This window comes from Oncorhynchus gorbuscha, unplaced genomic scaffold (genome assembly GCF_021184085.1).
Source record: "Oncorhynchus gorbuscha isolate QuinsamMale2020 ecotype Even-year unplaced genomic scaffold, OgorEven_v1.0 Un_scaffold_487, whole genome shotgun sequence".
Taxonomy (NCBI): Eukaryota; Metazoa; Chordata; class Actinopteri; order Salmoniformes; family Salmonidae; genus Oncorhynchus; species Oncorhynchus gorbuscha.
Genome location: NW_025745317.1, coordinates 12,819 through 29,622, shown reverse-complemented (window position 1 = coordinate 29,622; position 16,804 = coordinate 12,819). Strand labels below are relative to the sequence as shown.

At 44.2% G+C, this 16,804-nt stretch overlaps 1 protein-coding gene across 1 annotated transcript in view; it reads right to left on the bottom strand.

The window, feature by feature from the left end:
• The window catches only part of LOC124018345 (inactive carboxypeptidase-like protein X2), a 58,404-nt gene that overhangs the window by 35,693 nt on the left and 5,907 nt on the right, over positions 1 to 16,804 (bottom strand). Inside the window, exons 2-4 of the mRNA XM_046333617.1 lie at positions 15,521 to 15,605; positions 15,022 to 15,175; positions 8,378 to 8,466 (exon numbers count right to left, since the gene is read on the bottom strand). Of these exons, the coding sequence (XP_046189573.1) occupies positions 8,378 to 8,466; positions 15,022 to 15,130 (198 nt within the window). The 5' untranslated portion in view covers positions 15,131 to 15,175; positions 15,521 to 15,605. The remainder of the gene's footprint in view (positions 1 to 8,377; positions 8,467 to 15,021; positions 15,176 to 15,520; positions 15,606 to 16,804) is intronic.

The window sequence follows — 16,804 nt, the reverse complement described above, 5'->3', positions numbered from 1 at the left end:
CTCATTAATCACCTTCATCAGCTGTAGAGCACACCTCATTAACCACCTTCATCAGCTGTAGAGAACACTTCATTAATCACCTTCATCAGCTGTAGAGCCAGTAGAGAACACCTCATTAATCACCTTCATCAGCTGTAGAGAACACCTCATTAATCACCTTCATCAGCTGTAGAGAACACCTCATTAACCACCTTCATCAGCTGTAGAGAACACCTCATTAATCACCTTCATCAGCTGTAGAGAACACCTCATTAATCACCTTCATCAGCTGTAGAGAACACCTCATTAATCACCTTCATCAGCTGTAGAGAACACCTCATTAATCACCTTCATCAGCTGTAGAGAACACCTCATTAATCACCTTCATCAGCTGTAGAGAACACCTCATTAATCACCTTCATCGGCTGTAGAGCCAGTAGAGAACACCTCATTAATCACCTTCATCAGCTGTAGAGAACACCTCATTAATCACCTTCATCGGCTGTAGAGCCAGTAGAGAACACCTCATTAATCACCTTCATCGGCTGTAGAGCCAGTAGAGAACACCTCATTAATCACCTTCATCAGCTGTAGAGAACACCTCATTAACCACCTTCATCAGCTGTAGAGAACACCTCATTAACAACCTTCATCAGCTGTAGAGAACACCTCATTAATCACCTTCATCAGCTGTAGAGAACACCTCATTAACCACCTTCATCAGCTGTAGAGCCAGTAGAGAACACCTCATTAATCACCTTCATCAGCTGTAGAGCCAGTAGAGAACACCTCATTAACCACCTTCATCAGCTGTAGAGAACACCTCATTAATCACCTTCATCGGCTGTAGAGCCAGTAGAGAACACCTCATTAATCACCTTCATCAGCTGTAGAGAACACCTCATTAATCACCTTCATCAGCTGTAGAGCCAGTAGAGAACACCTCATTAATCACCTTCATCAGCTGTAGAGCCAGTAGAGAACACCTCATTAATCACCTTCATCAGCTGTAGAGAACACCTCATTAATCACCTTCATCGGCTGTAGAGAACACCTCATTAATCACCTTCATCAGCTGTAGAGCCAGTAGAGAACACCTCATTAATCACCTTCATCGGCTGTAGAGCCAGTAGAGAACACCTCATTAACCACCTTCATCAGCTGTAGAGAACACCTCATTGACCACCTTCATCAGCTGTAGAGAACACCTCATTAATCACCTTCATCAGCTGTAGAGCCAGTAGAGAACACCTCATTAATCACCTTCATCGGCTGTAGAGCCAGTAGAGCACACCTCATTAACCACCTTCATCGGCTGTAGAGAATACCTCATTAACCACCTTCATCAGCTGTAGAGCCAGTAGAGCACACCTCATTAACCACCTTCATCGGCTGTAGAGAATACCTCATTAATCACCTTCATCAGCTGTAGAGCCAGTAGAGAACAAGAGTCCCAGAGCTTTCAGTAGGCCTTCCACCTGGCGAAATTGATTTCAGATATGTTGTCTCGCTGCTTACTTAGCGGGCTAACACTTTCCTCCCGATTCTGCCCATACCTGGGGCCAACTCTGCCCATACCTGGGGCCAACTCTGCCCATACCTGGGGCCAACTCTGCCCATACCTGGGGGCCATACTCTGCCCATACCTGGGGCCAACTCTGCCTTGCTAGCACACGTGACTGCCCTCCCTGAAGCTTCTCACCAGTCGGGCCCCAAGCGAAAGGCTAACTATTCGCCGGCTCTATAAAGGGGGACACTAAAGGCTGAGGAGTTAATTTCACACATCCCCTCCATGAACAGCATCACTCCACTGTGATAATGTAATATATATTTTTATCATATAATGTATTACCAAATGTTTCATTTTCATAACAACATTCTAAATTAGTACATTGTTACCATTTAAAAACATTCTAAATGTTCTAAATTCTAGTACATTGGTACCATTTAAAAACATTCTAAATGTTCTAAATTCTAGTACATTGGTACCATTTAAAAACATTCTAAATGTTCTAAATTCTAGTACATTGGTACCATTTAAAAACATTCTAAATGTTCAAAATTCTAGTACATTGGTACCATTTAAAAACATTCTAAATGTTCTAAATTCTAGTACATTGGTACCATTTAAAAACATTCTAAATGTTCTAAATTCTAGTACATTGGTACCATTTAAATGTTTATTGGTTTAAACTGGCTCTCTCCAGAGCATAGACCGGGTTCCTCCATTTCGCTTACAGTGTCTGCCCAGCATTACTCTGTGGTGTAGTATAGAATCTGCCCAGCATTACTCTGCGGTGTAGTGTCTGCCCAGCATTACTCTGTGGTGTAGTGTCTGCCCAGCATTACTCTGCGGTGTAGTGTCTGCCCAGCATTACTCTGTGGGGTAGTGTCTACCCAGCATTACTCTGTGGTGTAGTGTCTGCCCAGCATTACTCTGTGGTGTAGTGTCTGCCCAGCATTACTCTGTTGTGTAGTGTCTGCCCAGCATTACTCTGTGGTGTAGTGTCTGCCCAGCATTACTCTGTGGTGTAGTGTAGTATCTGCCCAGCATTACTCTGTGGTGTAGTGTAGTATCTGCCCAGCATTACTCTGTGGTGTAGTGTAGTATCTGCCCAGCATTACTCTGTGGTGTAGTGTCTGCTCAGCATTACTCTGTGGTGTAGTATAGTATCTGCCCAGCATTACTCTGTGGTGTAGTGTCTGCCCAGCATTACTCTGTGGTGTAGTGTAGTATCTGCCCAGCATTACTCTGTGGTGTAGTGCAGTGTCTGCTCAGTATTACTCTGAGGTGTGGTGGTGTATCTGCCCAGCATTACTCTGTGGTGTAGTGTTGTATCTGCTCAGCATTACTCTGTGCTATGGTGGTGTATCTGCCCAGCATTACTCTGTGGTGTAGTGTAGTGTCTGCCCAGCATTACTCTGTGGTGTAGTGTAGTATCTGCCCAGCATTACTCTGTGGTGTAGTGCAGTGTCTGCCCAGCATTACTCTGTGGTGTAGTGTCTGCCCAGCATTACTCTGTGGTGTAGTGTTGTATCTGCCCAGCATTACTCTGTGGTGTAGTGTTGTATCTGCTCAGCATTACTCTGTGGTGTAGTGTTGTATCTGCCCAGCATTACTCTGTGGTGTAGTGTTGTATCTGCCCAGCATTACTCTGTGGTGTAGTGTTGTATCTGCTCAGCATTACTCGGTGGTGTAGTACAGTGTCTGCCCAGCATTACTCTGTGGTATGGTGGTGTATCTGCCCAGAATTACTCTGTGGTGTAGTGTAGTGTCTGCCCAGCATTACTCTGTGGTGTAGTGTAGTGTCTGCCCAGCATTACTCTGTGGTGTAGTATAGTATCTGCCCAGCATTACTCTGTGGTATGGTGGTGTATCTGCCCAGCATTACTCTGTGGTGTAGTATAGTATCTGCCCAGCATTACTCTGTGGTATGGTGGTGTATCTGCCCAGCATTACTCTGTGGTGTGGTGTAGTGTCTGCTCAGCATTACTCTGCGGTGTAGTGTAGTGTCTGCTCAGCATTACTCTGTGGTGTAGTGTAGTGTCTGCCCAGCATTACTCTGTGGTGTAGTGTAGTGTCTGCCCAGCATTACTCTGTGGTGTAGTGTAGTGTCTGCCCAGCATTACTCTGTGGTGTAGTGTAGTGTCTGCCCAGCATTACTCTGTGGTGTAGTGCAGTGTCTGCCCAGCATTACTCTGTGGTGTAGTGTAGTATCTGCTCAGCATTACTCTGTGGTGTAGTGTAGTATCTGCCCAGCATTACTCTGTGGTGTAGTGTAGTACAGTGTCTGCCCAGCATTACTCTGTGGTATGGTGGTGTATCTGCTCAGCATTACTCTGTGGTGTAGTATAGAATCTGCCCAGCATTACACTGCGGTGTAGTGTCTGCCCAGCATTACTCTGTGGTGTAGTATAGAATCTGCCCAGCATTACTCTGCGGTGTAGTGTCTGCCCAGCATTACTCTGTGGTGTAGTGTCTGCCCAGCATTACTCTGCGGTGTAGTGTCTGCCCAGCATTACTCTGTGGGGTAGTGTCTACCCAGCATTACTCTGTGGTGTAGTGTCTGCCCAGCATTACTCTGTGGTGTAGTGTCTGCCCAGCATTACTCTGTTGTGTAGTGTCTGCCCAGCATTACTCTGTGGTGTAGTGTCTGCCCAGCATTACTCTGTGGTGTAGTGTAGTATCTGCCCAGCATTACTCTGTGGTGTAGTGTAGTATCTGCCCAGCATTACTCTGTGGTGTAGTGTAGTATCTGCCCAGCATTACTCTGTGGTGTAGTGTCTGCTCAGCATTACTCTGTGGTGTAGTATAGTATCTGCCCAGCATTACTCTGTGGTGTAGTGTCTGTCTGCCCAGCATTACTCTGTGGTGTAGTGTAGTATCTGCCCAGCATTACTCTGTGGTGTAGTGCAGTGTCTGCTCAGTATTACTCTGAGGTGTGGTGGTGTATCTGCCCAGCATTACTCTGTGGTGTAGTGTTGTATCTGCTCAGCATTACTCTGTGCTATGGTGGTGTATCTGCCCAGCATTACTCTGTGGTGTAGTGTAGTGTCTGCCCAGCATTACTCTGTGGTGTAGTGTAGTATCTGCCCAGCATTACTCTGTGGTGTAGTGCAGTGTCTGCCCAGCATTACTCTGTGGTGTAGTGTCTGCCCAGCATTACTCTGTGGTGTAGTGTTGTATCTGCCCAGCATTACTCTGTGGTGTAGTGTTGTATCTGCTCAGCATTACTCTGTGGTGTAGTGTTGTATCTGCCCAGCATTACTCTGTGGTGTAGTGTGTATCTGCCCAGCATTACTCTGTGGTGTAGTGTTGTATCTGCTCAGCATTACTCTGTGGTGTGTACAGTGTCTGCCCAGCATTACTCTGTGGTATGGTGGTGTATCTGCCCAGAATTACTCTGTGGTGTAGTGTAGTGTCTGCCCAGCATTACTCTGTGGTGTAGTGTAGTGTCTGCCCAGCATTACTCTGTGGTGTAGTAGTATCTGCCCAGCATTACTCTGTGGTATGGTGGTGTATCTGCCCAGCATTACTCTGTGGTGTAGTATAGTATCTGCCCAGCATTACTCTGTGGTATGGTGGTGTATCTGCCCAGCATTACTCTGTGGTGTGGTGTAGTGTCTGCTCAGCATTACTCTGCGGTGTAGTGTAGTGTCTGCTCAGCATTACTCTGTGGTGTAGTGTAGTGTCTGCCCAGCATTACTCTGTGGTGTAGTGTAGTGTCTGCCCAGCATTACTCTGTGGTGTAGTGTAGTGTCTGCCCAGCATTACTCTGTGGTGTAGTGTAGTGTCTGCCCAGCATTACTCTGTGGTGTAGTGCAGTGTCTGCCCAGCATTACTCTGTGGTGTAGTGTAGTATCTGCTCAGCATTACTCTGTGGTGTAGTGTAGTATCTGCCCAGCATTACTCTGTGGTGTAGTGTAGTACAGTGTCTGCCCAGCATTACTCTGTGGTATGGTGGTGTATCTGCTCAGCATTACTCTGTGGTGTAGTGCAGTGTCTGCTCAGCATTACTCTGTGGTGTAGTGTAGTACAGTGTCTGCCCAGCATTACTCTGTGGTGTGGTGTAGTGTCTGCCCAGCATTACTCTGTGGTGTAGTGTAGTACAGTGTCTGCCCAGCATTACTCTGTGGTGTGGTGTAGTGTCTGCCCAGCATTACTCTGTGGTGTAGTGTCTGCCCAGCATTACTCTGTGGTGTGGTGTAGTGTCTGCCCAGCATTACTCTGTGGTGTAGTGTAGTGTCTGCTCAGCATTACTCTGTGGTGTAGTGTAGTGTCTGCTCAGCATTACTCTGTGGTGTAGTGTAGTGTCTGTTCAGCATTACTCTGTGGTGTAGTGTAGTGTCTGCTCAGCATTACTCTGTGGTGTAGTGTAGTGTCTGCCCAGCATTACTCTGTGGTGTGGTGTAGTGTCTGCCCAGCATTACTCTGTGGTGTAGTGTAGTGTCTGCTCAGCATTACTCTGTGGTGTGGTGTAGTGTCTGCCCAGCATTACTCTGTGGTGTGGTGTAGTATCTGCTCAGCATTACTCTGTGGTGTAGTGTAGTGTCTGCTCAGCATTACTCTGTGGTGTAGTGTAGTATCTGCCCAGCATTACTCTGTGGTGTAGTGTAGTACAGTGTCTGCCCAGCATTACTCTGTGGTATGGTGGTGTATCTGCTCAGCATTACTCTGTGGTGTAGTGCAGTGTCTGCTCAGCATTACTCTGTGGTGTAGTGTAGTACAGTGTCTGCCCAGCATTACTCTGTGGTGTGGTGTAGTGTCTGCCCAGCATTACTCTGTGGTGTAGTGTCTGCCCAGCATTACTCTGTGGTGTGGTGTAGTGTCTGCCCAGCATTACTCTGTGGTGTAGTGTAGTGTCTGCTCAGCATTACTCTGTGGTGTAGTGTAGTGTCTGCCCAGCATTACTCTGTGGTGTAGTGTTGTATCTGCCCAGCATTACTCTGTGGTGTAGTGTTGTATCTGCCCAGCATTACTCTGTGGTGTGGTGTAGTGTCTGCCCAGCATTACTCTGTGGTGTGGTGTAGTGTCTGCCCAGCATTACTCTGTGGTGTAGTGTAGTATCTGCTCAGCATTACTCTGTGGTGTAGTGTAGTGTCTGCCCAGCATTACTCTGTGGTGTAGTGTTGTATCTGCTCAGCATTACTCTGTGGTGTAGTGTAGTGTCTGCCCAGCATTACTCTGTGGTGTAGTGTAGTGTCTGCTCAGCATTACTCTGTGGTGTAGTGGTGTATCTGCTCAGCATTACTCTGTGGTGTGGTGTAGTGTCTGCTCAGCATTACTCTGTGGTGTAGTGGTGTATCTGCTCAGCATTACTCTGTGGTGTGGTGTAGTGTCTGCCCAGCATTACTCTGTGGTGTAGTGGTGTGTCCACTCAGCATTACTCTGTGGTGTGGTGTAGTGTCTGCTCAGCATTACTCTGTGGTGTGGTGTAGTGTCTGCCCAGCATTACTCTGTGGTGTAGTGTGTATCTGCTCAGCATTACTCTGTGGTGTGGTGTAGTGTCTGCTCAGCATTACTCTGTGGTGTAGTGGTGTATCTGCTCAGCATTACTCTGTGGTGTAGTGTTGTATCTGCTCAGCATTACTCTGTGGTGTAGTATTGTATCTGCTCAGCATTACTCTGTGGTGTGGTGTAGTGTCTGCCCAGCGTTACTCTGTGGTGTAGTGGTGTATCTGCTCAGCATTACTCTGTGGTGTAGTGTAGTGTCTGCTCAGCATTACTCTGTGGTGTAGTGTAGTGCAGTTTCTGCTCAGCATTACTCTTTGGTGTAGTATTGTATCTGCTCAGCATTACTCTGTGGTGTAGTGTAGTGCAGTGTCTGCTCAGCATTACTCTGTGGTGTGGTGTAGTGTCTGCCCAGCATTACTCTGTGGTGTATGGTGGTGTAGTGTCTGCCCAGCATTACTCTGTGGTGTGTAGTATCTGCTCAGCATTACTCTGTGATGTGGTGTAGTGTCTGCTCAGCATTACTCTGTGGTGTAGTATTGTATCTGCTCAGCATTACTCTATGGTGTGGTGTTGTATCTGCTCAGCATTACTCTGTGGTGTAGTATTGTATCTGCTCAGCATTACTCTGTGGTGTGGTGTAGTGTCTGCCCAGCGTTACTCTGTGGTGTAGTGGTGTATCTGCTCAGCATTACTCTGTGGTGTAGTGTAGTGTCTGCTCAGCATTACTCTGTGGTGTAGTGTAGTGCAGTTTCTGCTCAGCATTACTCTTGGTGTAGTATTGTATCTGCCAGCATTACTCTGTGGTGTAGTGTAGTGCAGTGTCTGGTGTGGTGTGGTGTCTGCCCAGCATTACTCTGTGGTATGGTGGTGTAGTGTCTGCCCAGCATTACTCTGTAGTGTAGTATCTGCTCAGCATTACTCTGTGATGTGGTGTAGTGTCTGCTCAGCATTACTCTGTGGTGTAGTGTAGTGTCTGCCCAGCATTACTCTGTGGTGTGGTGTCTGCCCAGCATTACTCTGTGGTGTAGTGTCTGCCCAGCATTACTCTGTGGTGTAGTGTCTGCCCAGCATTACTCTGTGGTGTAGTGTCTGCTCAGCATTACTCTGTGGTGTAGTGCAGTGTCTGCTCAGCATTACTCTGTGGTGTAGTGTAGTGTCTGCCCAGCATTACTCTGTGGTGTAGTGTCTGCCCAGCATTACTCTGTTGTGTAGTGTCTGCCCAGCATTACTCTGTAGTGCAGTGTCTGCTCAGCATTACTCTGTGGTGTGGTGTATCTGCTCAGCATTACTCTGTGGTGTAGTGTCTGCTCAGCATTACTCTGTGGTGTAGTATCTGCTCAGCATTACTCTGTGGTGTAGTATCTGCTCAGCATTACTCTGTGGTGTAGTGTCTGCTCAGCATTACTCTGTGGTGTAGTGTCTGCTCAGCATTACCCTACTTACATGTCTCATCTCTTTGTAGCTGTGATGTTTGAAGTCCAGGTTGTCTGTGGTTGTGATCTCGTTCCGTCTGTGGTAATAGTTCTGAGAGTCTGACAACAAACACATCCCATATCAAGTCATTGACCAAATCACTATATCGACAACAGTATATGTGTCAACTGAAGAGCTAGATCGGTCTGATAGTGATCAATGGGTTACAGTCACGATACCACAAAATGGAGGTTGGTGTCACCTGAATTGGGGAGGACAGGCATGTGGAAATGACTGGAGTGGAATGGTATCAAATACATAAAAAAAAAACGTGGTTTCCATGGTTTCCACGTGTCCATTGTCTCAGTTCCAAACATTATTAAGAGCCGTCCTCCCTTCAGCAGCCTCCTGTGGTATATTCCCCTGTAAAGACTGGGTTTAGTTTGTTGTGTGGCAATGCTCATGCCCTGGTTCTGGAAGTGCATTACGTGACGCTAAGTAGATTGAGCATTGTTAGCTACCTACACTGTTCGGTCCATGGAAAAGGACCTAACTTTTTAATATTGTTTTCGGGGGGCGCCCCCCCAAAGTTGTTTTTTATTGTTTGTAAAACTTGTTGAGAGCTCTCAAGTGTTTTTAGCTTTACTATCTTAGGCTTTAAGGTATATAGTGGCTTTAAGGTATATAGTGGCTTTAAGGTATATAGTGTCCTTCAGAAAGCATTCAGACCCCTGTCACTTTGTGGTCCTTCTGTAGCTCAGTGGTCCTTCTGTAGCTCAATTGGTAGAGCATGGCGCTTGTAACGCCAGGGTAGTGGGTTCGATCCCCGGGACCACCCATACGTAGAATGTATGCACACTTGACTGTAAGTCGCTTTGGATAAAAGCGTCTGCTAAATGGCATATATTATTATTATTACATTATATTATTATTATATATTACTTTACTATCTTAGTCTTTAAGGTATATAGTGGCTTTAAGGTATATAGTGGCCTTCAGAAAGCATTCAGACCCCTGTCACTTTACTATCTTAGTCTTTAAGGTATATAGTGGCTTTAATGTATATAGTGGCTTTAAGGTATATAGTGGCCTTCAGAAAGCATTCAGACCCCTGTCACTTTACTATCTTAGTCTTTAAGGTATATAGTGGCTTTAATGTATATAGTGGCTTTAAGGTATATAGTGGCTTTAAGGTATATAGTGGCCTTCTGAAAGCATTCAGACCCCTGTCACTTTACTATCTTCGTCTGTAAGGTATATAGTGGCCTTCAGAAAGCATTCAGACCCCTGTCACTTTACTATCTTAGTCTTTAAGGTATATAGTGGCTTTAAGGTATATAATGGCCTTCAGAAAGCATTCAGACCCCTGTCACTTTACTATCTTAGTCTTTAAGGTATATAGTGGCTTTAAGGTATATAGTGGCCTTCAGAAAGCATTCAGACCCCTGTCACTTTATTATCTTAGTCTTTAAGGTGTATAGAGGCCTTCAGAAAGCATTTCAGACCCTGTCACTTTTTCCAAATTTCGTTACGCTAAAGCCTTATTCTGAAAATGGATTTAATTTAAATTGTTCCTCATTAATCTACACACAATAAATACCCCATAATGACAGAGTGAAAACAGGTTTTTAGAAATTTTTGCAATTTTATTAAAAAAATAAAAAACAGGAATACCTTATTTACATAAGTATTCAGACCCTTTGTTATGAGACTCTAAATTGAGCTCAGGTGCATCCTGTTTCCATTGATCATCGTTGAGATGTTTCTACAACTTGGAGTCCACCTGTGGTAAATTTAATTGATTTTGACATAATTTGCCAAGGCGTGTACCTGTCTGTATAAGGTCCCACAGTTGACAGTGCATGTCAGAGCAAAAACCAAAGTTTCCTCCCCTGGTTTCACCAGTCTACAGGGTTTGATCTATATATATACAGTGCGGCAAAAAGGTATTTAGTCAGCCACCAATTGTGCAAGTTCTCCCACTTAAAAAGATGAGAGAGGCCTGTAATTTTCATCATAGGTACACTTCAACTATAAATAAATACTTATTTTCCACCATAATTTGCAAATAAATTCATTAAAAATCATACAATGTGATTTTCTGTCAGGAGGACATTTTCTATAGGATTGAGGTCAGGGCTTTGAGATGGACACTCCAATACATTGACTTTGTTGTCCTTAAGCCTTTTTGCCACAACTTTGGAAGTCTGCTTGGTGTCATTGTCCATTTAGAAGATCCATTTAACTTCCTGACTGATGTCTTGAGATGTTGCTTCAATATATCCACATCATTTTCCAGTCTCATGATGCCATCTATTTTGTGAAGTGCACTAGTCCCTCATGCAGCAAAGCACCCCCACAAACATGATGCTGCCACCCCCGTGCTTCACAGTTGGGATGGTGTTCTTCGGCTTGCAAGCCTCCCCCTTTTTCCTCCAAACATAACGATGGTCATTATGGCCAAACAGTTCTATTTTTGTTTCATCAGACATTTCTCCAAAAAGTGTATTTCTTTCTGAGGTCTTGGCTGATTTCTTTTGATTTCCCCATGATGTCAAGCAAAGAGGCACTGAGTTTGAAGGTAGGCCTTGAAATACATCCACAGGTACACCTCCAATTGACTGAAATTATGTCAATTAGCCTATCAGAAGCTTCTAAAGCCATGACAACATTTTATGGAATTTTCCAAGCTGTTTAAAGGCACAGTCAACTTACTGTATGTAAACTTCTGACCCACTGGAATTGTGATACAGTGAATTATAAGTGAAATAATCTGTCTGTAAACAATTGTTGGAAAAATGACTTGTGTCATGCACAAACTTGCCAAAACTATAGTTTGTTAACAAGAACGTTGTGGAGTGGTTGAAAAACAAGTTTTAATAACAATCTTCCCCCTGTATTGTTAATGGTCTTATCGACTTGTGGTAATACAGCGTCTTGTCCTACCCATACACCACCCCCCTGCCTCATACACTGAGGCCACTGGCCAGTTTATTAGGTACACCACCCCCTGTCTGCTACTGCCATTCATACACTGACTTGTGGTAATACAGCGTCTTGTCCTACCCATACACCACCCCCCTGCCTCATACACAGAGGCCACTGGCCAGTTTATTAGGTACACCACCCCCTGTCTGCTACTGCCATTCATAGAAAGAGGTTTATTAGGTACACCACCCCCTGTCTGCTACTGCCATTCATAGAAAGAGGTTTATTAGGTACACCACCCCCTGTCTACTACTGCCATTCTCCTTAATACACTGGGGGTAACTGGACAGTTTATTAGGTACACCACCCCCTGTCTACGATTCTATCACACAGTATACACAGCAGTTACCTAGTAGAATCACACAGTATACTCAGCAGTTACCTAGTAGAATCACACAGTACACACACAGCAGTTACCTAGTAGAATCACACAGTACACACAGAAGGTACCTAGTAGAATCACACAGTACACACAGCAATTATCAGATAGAATCACACAGTACACACAGCAGTTACCTAGTAGACTCACACAGTATACACAGCAGTTACCTAGTAGAATCACACAGTACACACACAGCAGTTACCTAGTAGAATCACACAGTACACACATAGCAGTTATTGGGTAGAATCACACAGTACACACACAGCAGTTACCTAGTAGAATCACACAGTACACACAGCAGTTACCTAGTAGAATCACACAGTACACACAGCAGTTACCTAGTAGAATCACACAGTACACACACAGCAGTTACCTAGTAGAATCACACAGTACACACACAGCAGTTACCTAGTAGAATCACACAGTACACACACAGCAGTTACCTAGTAGAATCACACAGTACACACAGCAGTTACCTAGTAGAATCACACAGTACACACAGCAGTTACCTAGTAGAATCACACAGTATACACACAGCAGTTATTGGGTAGAATCACACCGTTACACAGATAGCAGTTACCTAGTAGAATCACACAGTACACACAGCAGTTACCTAGTAGAATCACACAGTACACACACAGCAGTTACCTAGTAGAATCACACAGTTACACACAGCAGTTACCTAGTAGAATCACACAGTACACACAGCAGTTACCTAGTAGAGTCACACAGTACACACACAGCAGTTACCTAGTAGAATCACACAGTTCACACAGCAGTTACCTAGTAGAATCACACAGTACACACAGCAGGTACCTAGTAGAATCACACAGTATACACACAGCAGTTATTGGGTAGAATCACACCGTTACACACATAGCAGTTACCTAGTAGAATCACACAGTACACACAGCAGTTACCTAGTAGAATCACACAGTACACACAGCAGTTACCTAGTAGAATCACACAGTACACACAGCAGTTACCTAGTAGAATCACACAGTATACACACAGCAGTTATTGGGTAGAATCACACCGTTACACACATAGCAGTTACCTAGTAGAATCACACAGTACACACAGCAGTTACCTAGTAGAATCACACAGTACACAAAGCAGTTACCTAGTAGAATCACACAGTATACACACAGCAGTTACCTAGTAGAATCACACAGTTACACACAGCAGTTACCTAGTAGAATCACACAGTACACACATAGCAGGTACCTAGTAGAATCACACAGTACACACAGCAGGTACCTAGTAGAATCACACAGTACACACAGCAGTTACCTAGTAGAATCACACAGTACACACAGCAGTTGCCTAGTAGAATCACACCGTTACACACAGCAGTTACCTAGTAGAATAACACAGTACACACAGCAGTTACCTAGTAGAGTCACACAGTTACACACAGCAGTTACCTAGTAGAGTCACACAGTTACACACAGCAGTTACCTAGTAGAGTCACACAGTTAAACACACAGCAGTTACCTAGTAGAATCACACAGTACACACATAGCAGTTACCTAGTAGAGTCACACAGTACACACAGCAGTTACCTTGTAGAATCACACAGTACACACGTAGCAGTTATTGGGTAGAATCACACAATACACACAGCAGTTACCTTGTAGAATCACACAGTACACACAGCAGTTACCTAGTAGAATCACACAGTACACACAGCAGTTACCTAGTAGAATCACACAGTACACACAGCAGTTACCTAGTAGAATCACACAGTACACACAGCAGTTACCTAGTAGAATCACACAGTACACACAGCAGTTATCAGATTGAATCACACAGTACACACACAGTAGTTACCTAGTAGAATCACACAGTACACACAGCAGTTACCTAGTAGAATCACACAGTACACACAGCAGTTATCTAGCAGAATCACACAGTACACACAGCAGTTACCTAGTAGAATCACACAGTACACACAGCAGTTACCTAGTAGAATCACACAGTACACACAGCAGTTACCTAGTAGAATCACACAGTACACACAGCAGTTACCTAGTAGAATCACACAGTACAAACAGCAGTTACCTAGTAGAATCACACAGTACAAACAGCAGGTACCTAGTAGAATCACACAGTACACACAGCATGTACCTAGTAGAATCACACAGTACACACAGCAGTTACCTAGTAGAGTCACACAGTTACACACAGCAGTTACCTAGTAGTCACACAGTACACACAGCAGTTACCTAGTAGAATCACACAGTTACACACAGCAGTTACCTAGTAGAGTCACACAGTACACACAGCAGTTATCAGATAGAATCACACAGTACACACAGCAGTTACCTAGTAGAGTCACACAGTTACACACAGCAGTTACCTAGTAGAGTCACACAGTACACACGTAGCAGTTGTTGGGTAGCATCACACAGTACACACGTAGCAGTTATTGGGTAGAATCACACAATATACACACAGCAGTTACCTAGTAGAATCACACAGTACACACAGCAGGTACCTAGTAGAATCACACAGTACACATAGCAGTTACCTAGTAGAATCACACAGTACACACAGCAGTTACCTAGTAGAATCACACAGTACACACAGCAGTTACCTAGTAAAATCACACAGTACACACAGCAGTTACCTAGTAGAATCACACAGTACACACAGCAGTTACCTAGTAGAATCACACAATACACACAGCAGTTACCTAGTAGAATCACACAGTACACACATAGCAGTTACCTAGTAGAGTCACACAGTACACACACAGCAGTTACCTAGTAGAATCACACAGTACACACAGCAGTTATCTAGTAGAATCACACAGTACACACAGCAGTTACCTAGTAGAATCACACAGTACACACAGCAGTTACCTAGTAGAATCACACAGTACACACAGCAGTTACCTAGTAGAATCACACAGTACACACAGCAGTTACCTAGTAGAGTCACACAGTACACACAGCAGTTACCTAGTAGAGTCACACAGTACACACAGCAGTTACCTAGTAGAGTCACACAGTACACACAGCAGTTACCTAGTAGAGTCACACAGTACACACAGCAGTTACCTAGTAGAATCACACAGTACACACAGCAGTTACCTAGTAGAATCACACAGTACACACAGCAGTTATCTAGTAGAATCACACAGTATACACATAGCAGTTATTGGGTAGAATCACACAGTACACACAGCAGTTACCTAGTAGAATCACACAGTACACACATAGCAGTTATTGGGTAGAATCACACAGTACACACACAGCAGTTACCTAGTAGAATCACACAGTAGACACATAGCATGTACCTGGCATGGGACATCCCAGGATCTCCACTCTCATGCAGATGCTGCCACGGTTGAACCAGGAACGAGGGTTGACCCTGATGTAACGAGCCACGGCGGACACAGGAAACATGTTCAACACAGGGATCTCTTTCTCCTTGTTACCAATGAAGATCTACTGAGACAAGCAGATGTTGAGCAACACAGTGAATAAGAGACTAGGGATCGGGAGTTGGCATATGGTACAGTACTATCTATGGACCATGGTAATACAGTACATCTATGGACCATGGTAATACAGTACATCTATGGACCATGGTAATACAGTACATCTATGGACCATGGTAATACAGTACATCTATGGACCATGGTAATACAGTACATCTATGGACCTATTGATCACCACCCCAATCATATATATTTATCTGCACCCCAATCATATCTATTGATCTCCATGCCAATAATATATATTGATCTCCACCCCATTCATATCTATTGATCATGATCTCAGCTAGCTACTCACCAGGTCTTGTGATCCATTCTTCAGAGTGACCCAGGTGTGACTGTCGTTGCTCACAAGGACCTTGTACGACGTCACCCAGTCGCTCCTAAAACGTGGGAGGGGAGAGAAAGTCAAGAAAGTGTAAGAAGAAGGAATCAGTTTAAAGTGTTCAAAGCCGAGCTGTTCCACGCTGGACTGACGTACACGGTGTCCATATTAGGAAGCAAACGTCCATGGGAACTGTGTCAGAGTCACTAGGAGTTGGTGTGTTACGCCCTGGTCTTAGTATTTTGTGTTTTCTTTATTATATTGGTCAGGCCAGGGTGTGACATGGGTGATTATGTGTTTGCCTTGTCTAGGGGTTTTGTAGATTAATGGGGTCGTGTTTAGTAGAGTAGTCTAGGTAAGTCTATGGTTGCCTAGAGTGGTTCTCAATCAGAGGCAGGTGTTTATCGTTGTCTCTGACTGGGAACCATATATAGGCAGCCATATTCTTTGAGTGTTTCGTGGGTGATTGTTCCTGTCTCTGTGTTTGTAGCACCAGATAGGGCTGTTTTGGTTTTTTCACGTTTCTTGTTTTTGTATATTGTTTGTATTTTCATCTTTCATTAAAGATGTTTATGAATAACCCACGCTTCTTCTTTCACCAGAAGAAAACCGTAACATGGTGTCTTTTCCTAATACGGACACCATACATTTCTGAAAGTGAATTTAACTACAGTACAGATGTAAGGATCATACTTTGATCAATCTTTTGTTGCTGAGAATTTTCCAGCAACGCAGGAAACGCAGATGAGATTTGTGATTTACATCAATTCTCCGAAAACCCCAAATAACACACGGTTTAATATTGCACTTTTCGTGTAGCCTACTTTTGTCCAGCTAATAGCTTAACCGCCGATCAAGCAAATTACTGCATTATTTTTTTGCGATTACAATATAGTTCAAATTATGATCCTATGCCTGTAGCTAATCCACTAGGTAACAGCAAATATAGATTTCAAATGTATTTCGCCAATATATATGAAAATATCTTCAGAGATCTTGTCCATATGACCATGTATACAATTCCACTGTGCATGCTGACAGCACAGCAAAGACACACACACACACACACACACACACACACACACACACACACACACACACACACACACACACACACACACACACACACACACACACACACACACACAGACAGACAGACAGACAGACAGACAGACACACACACACACACACACACACACACACACACACACACACACACACACACACACACACACACACACACACACACACACACAG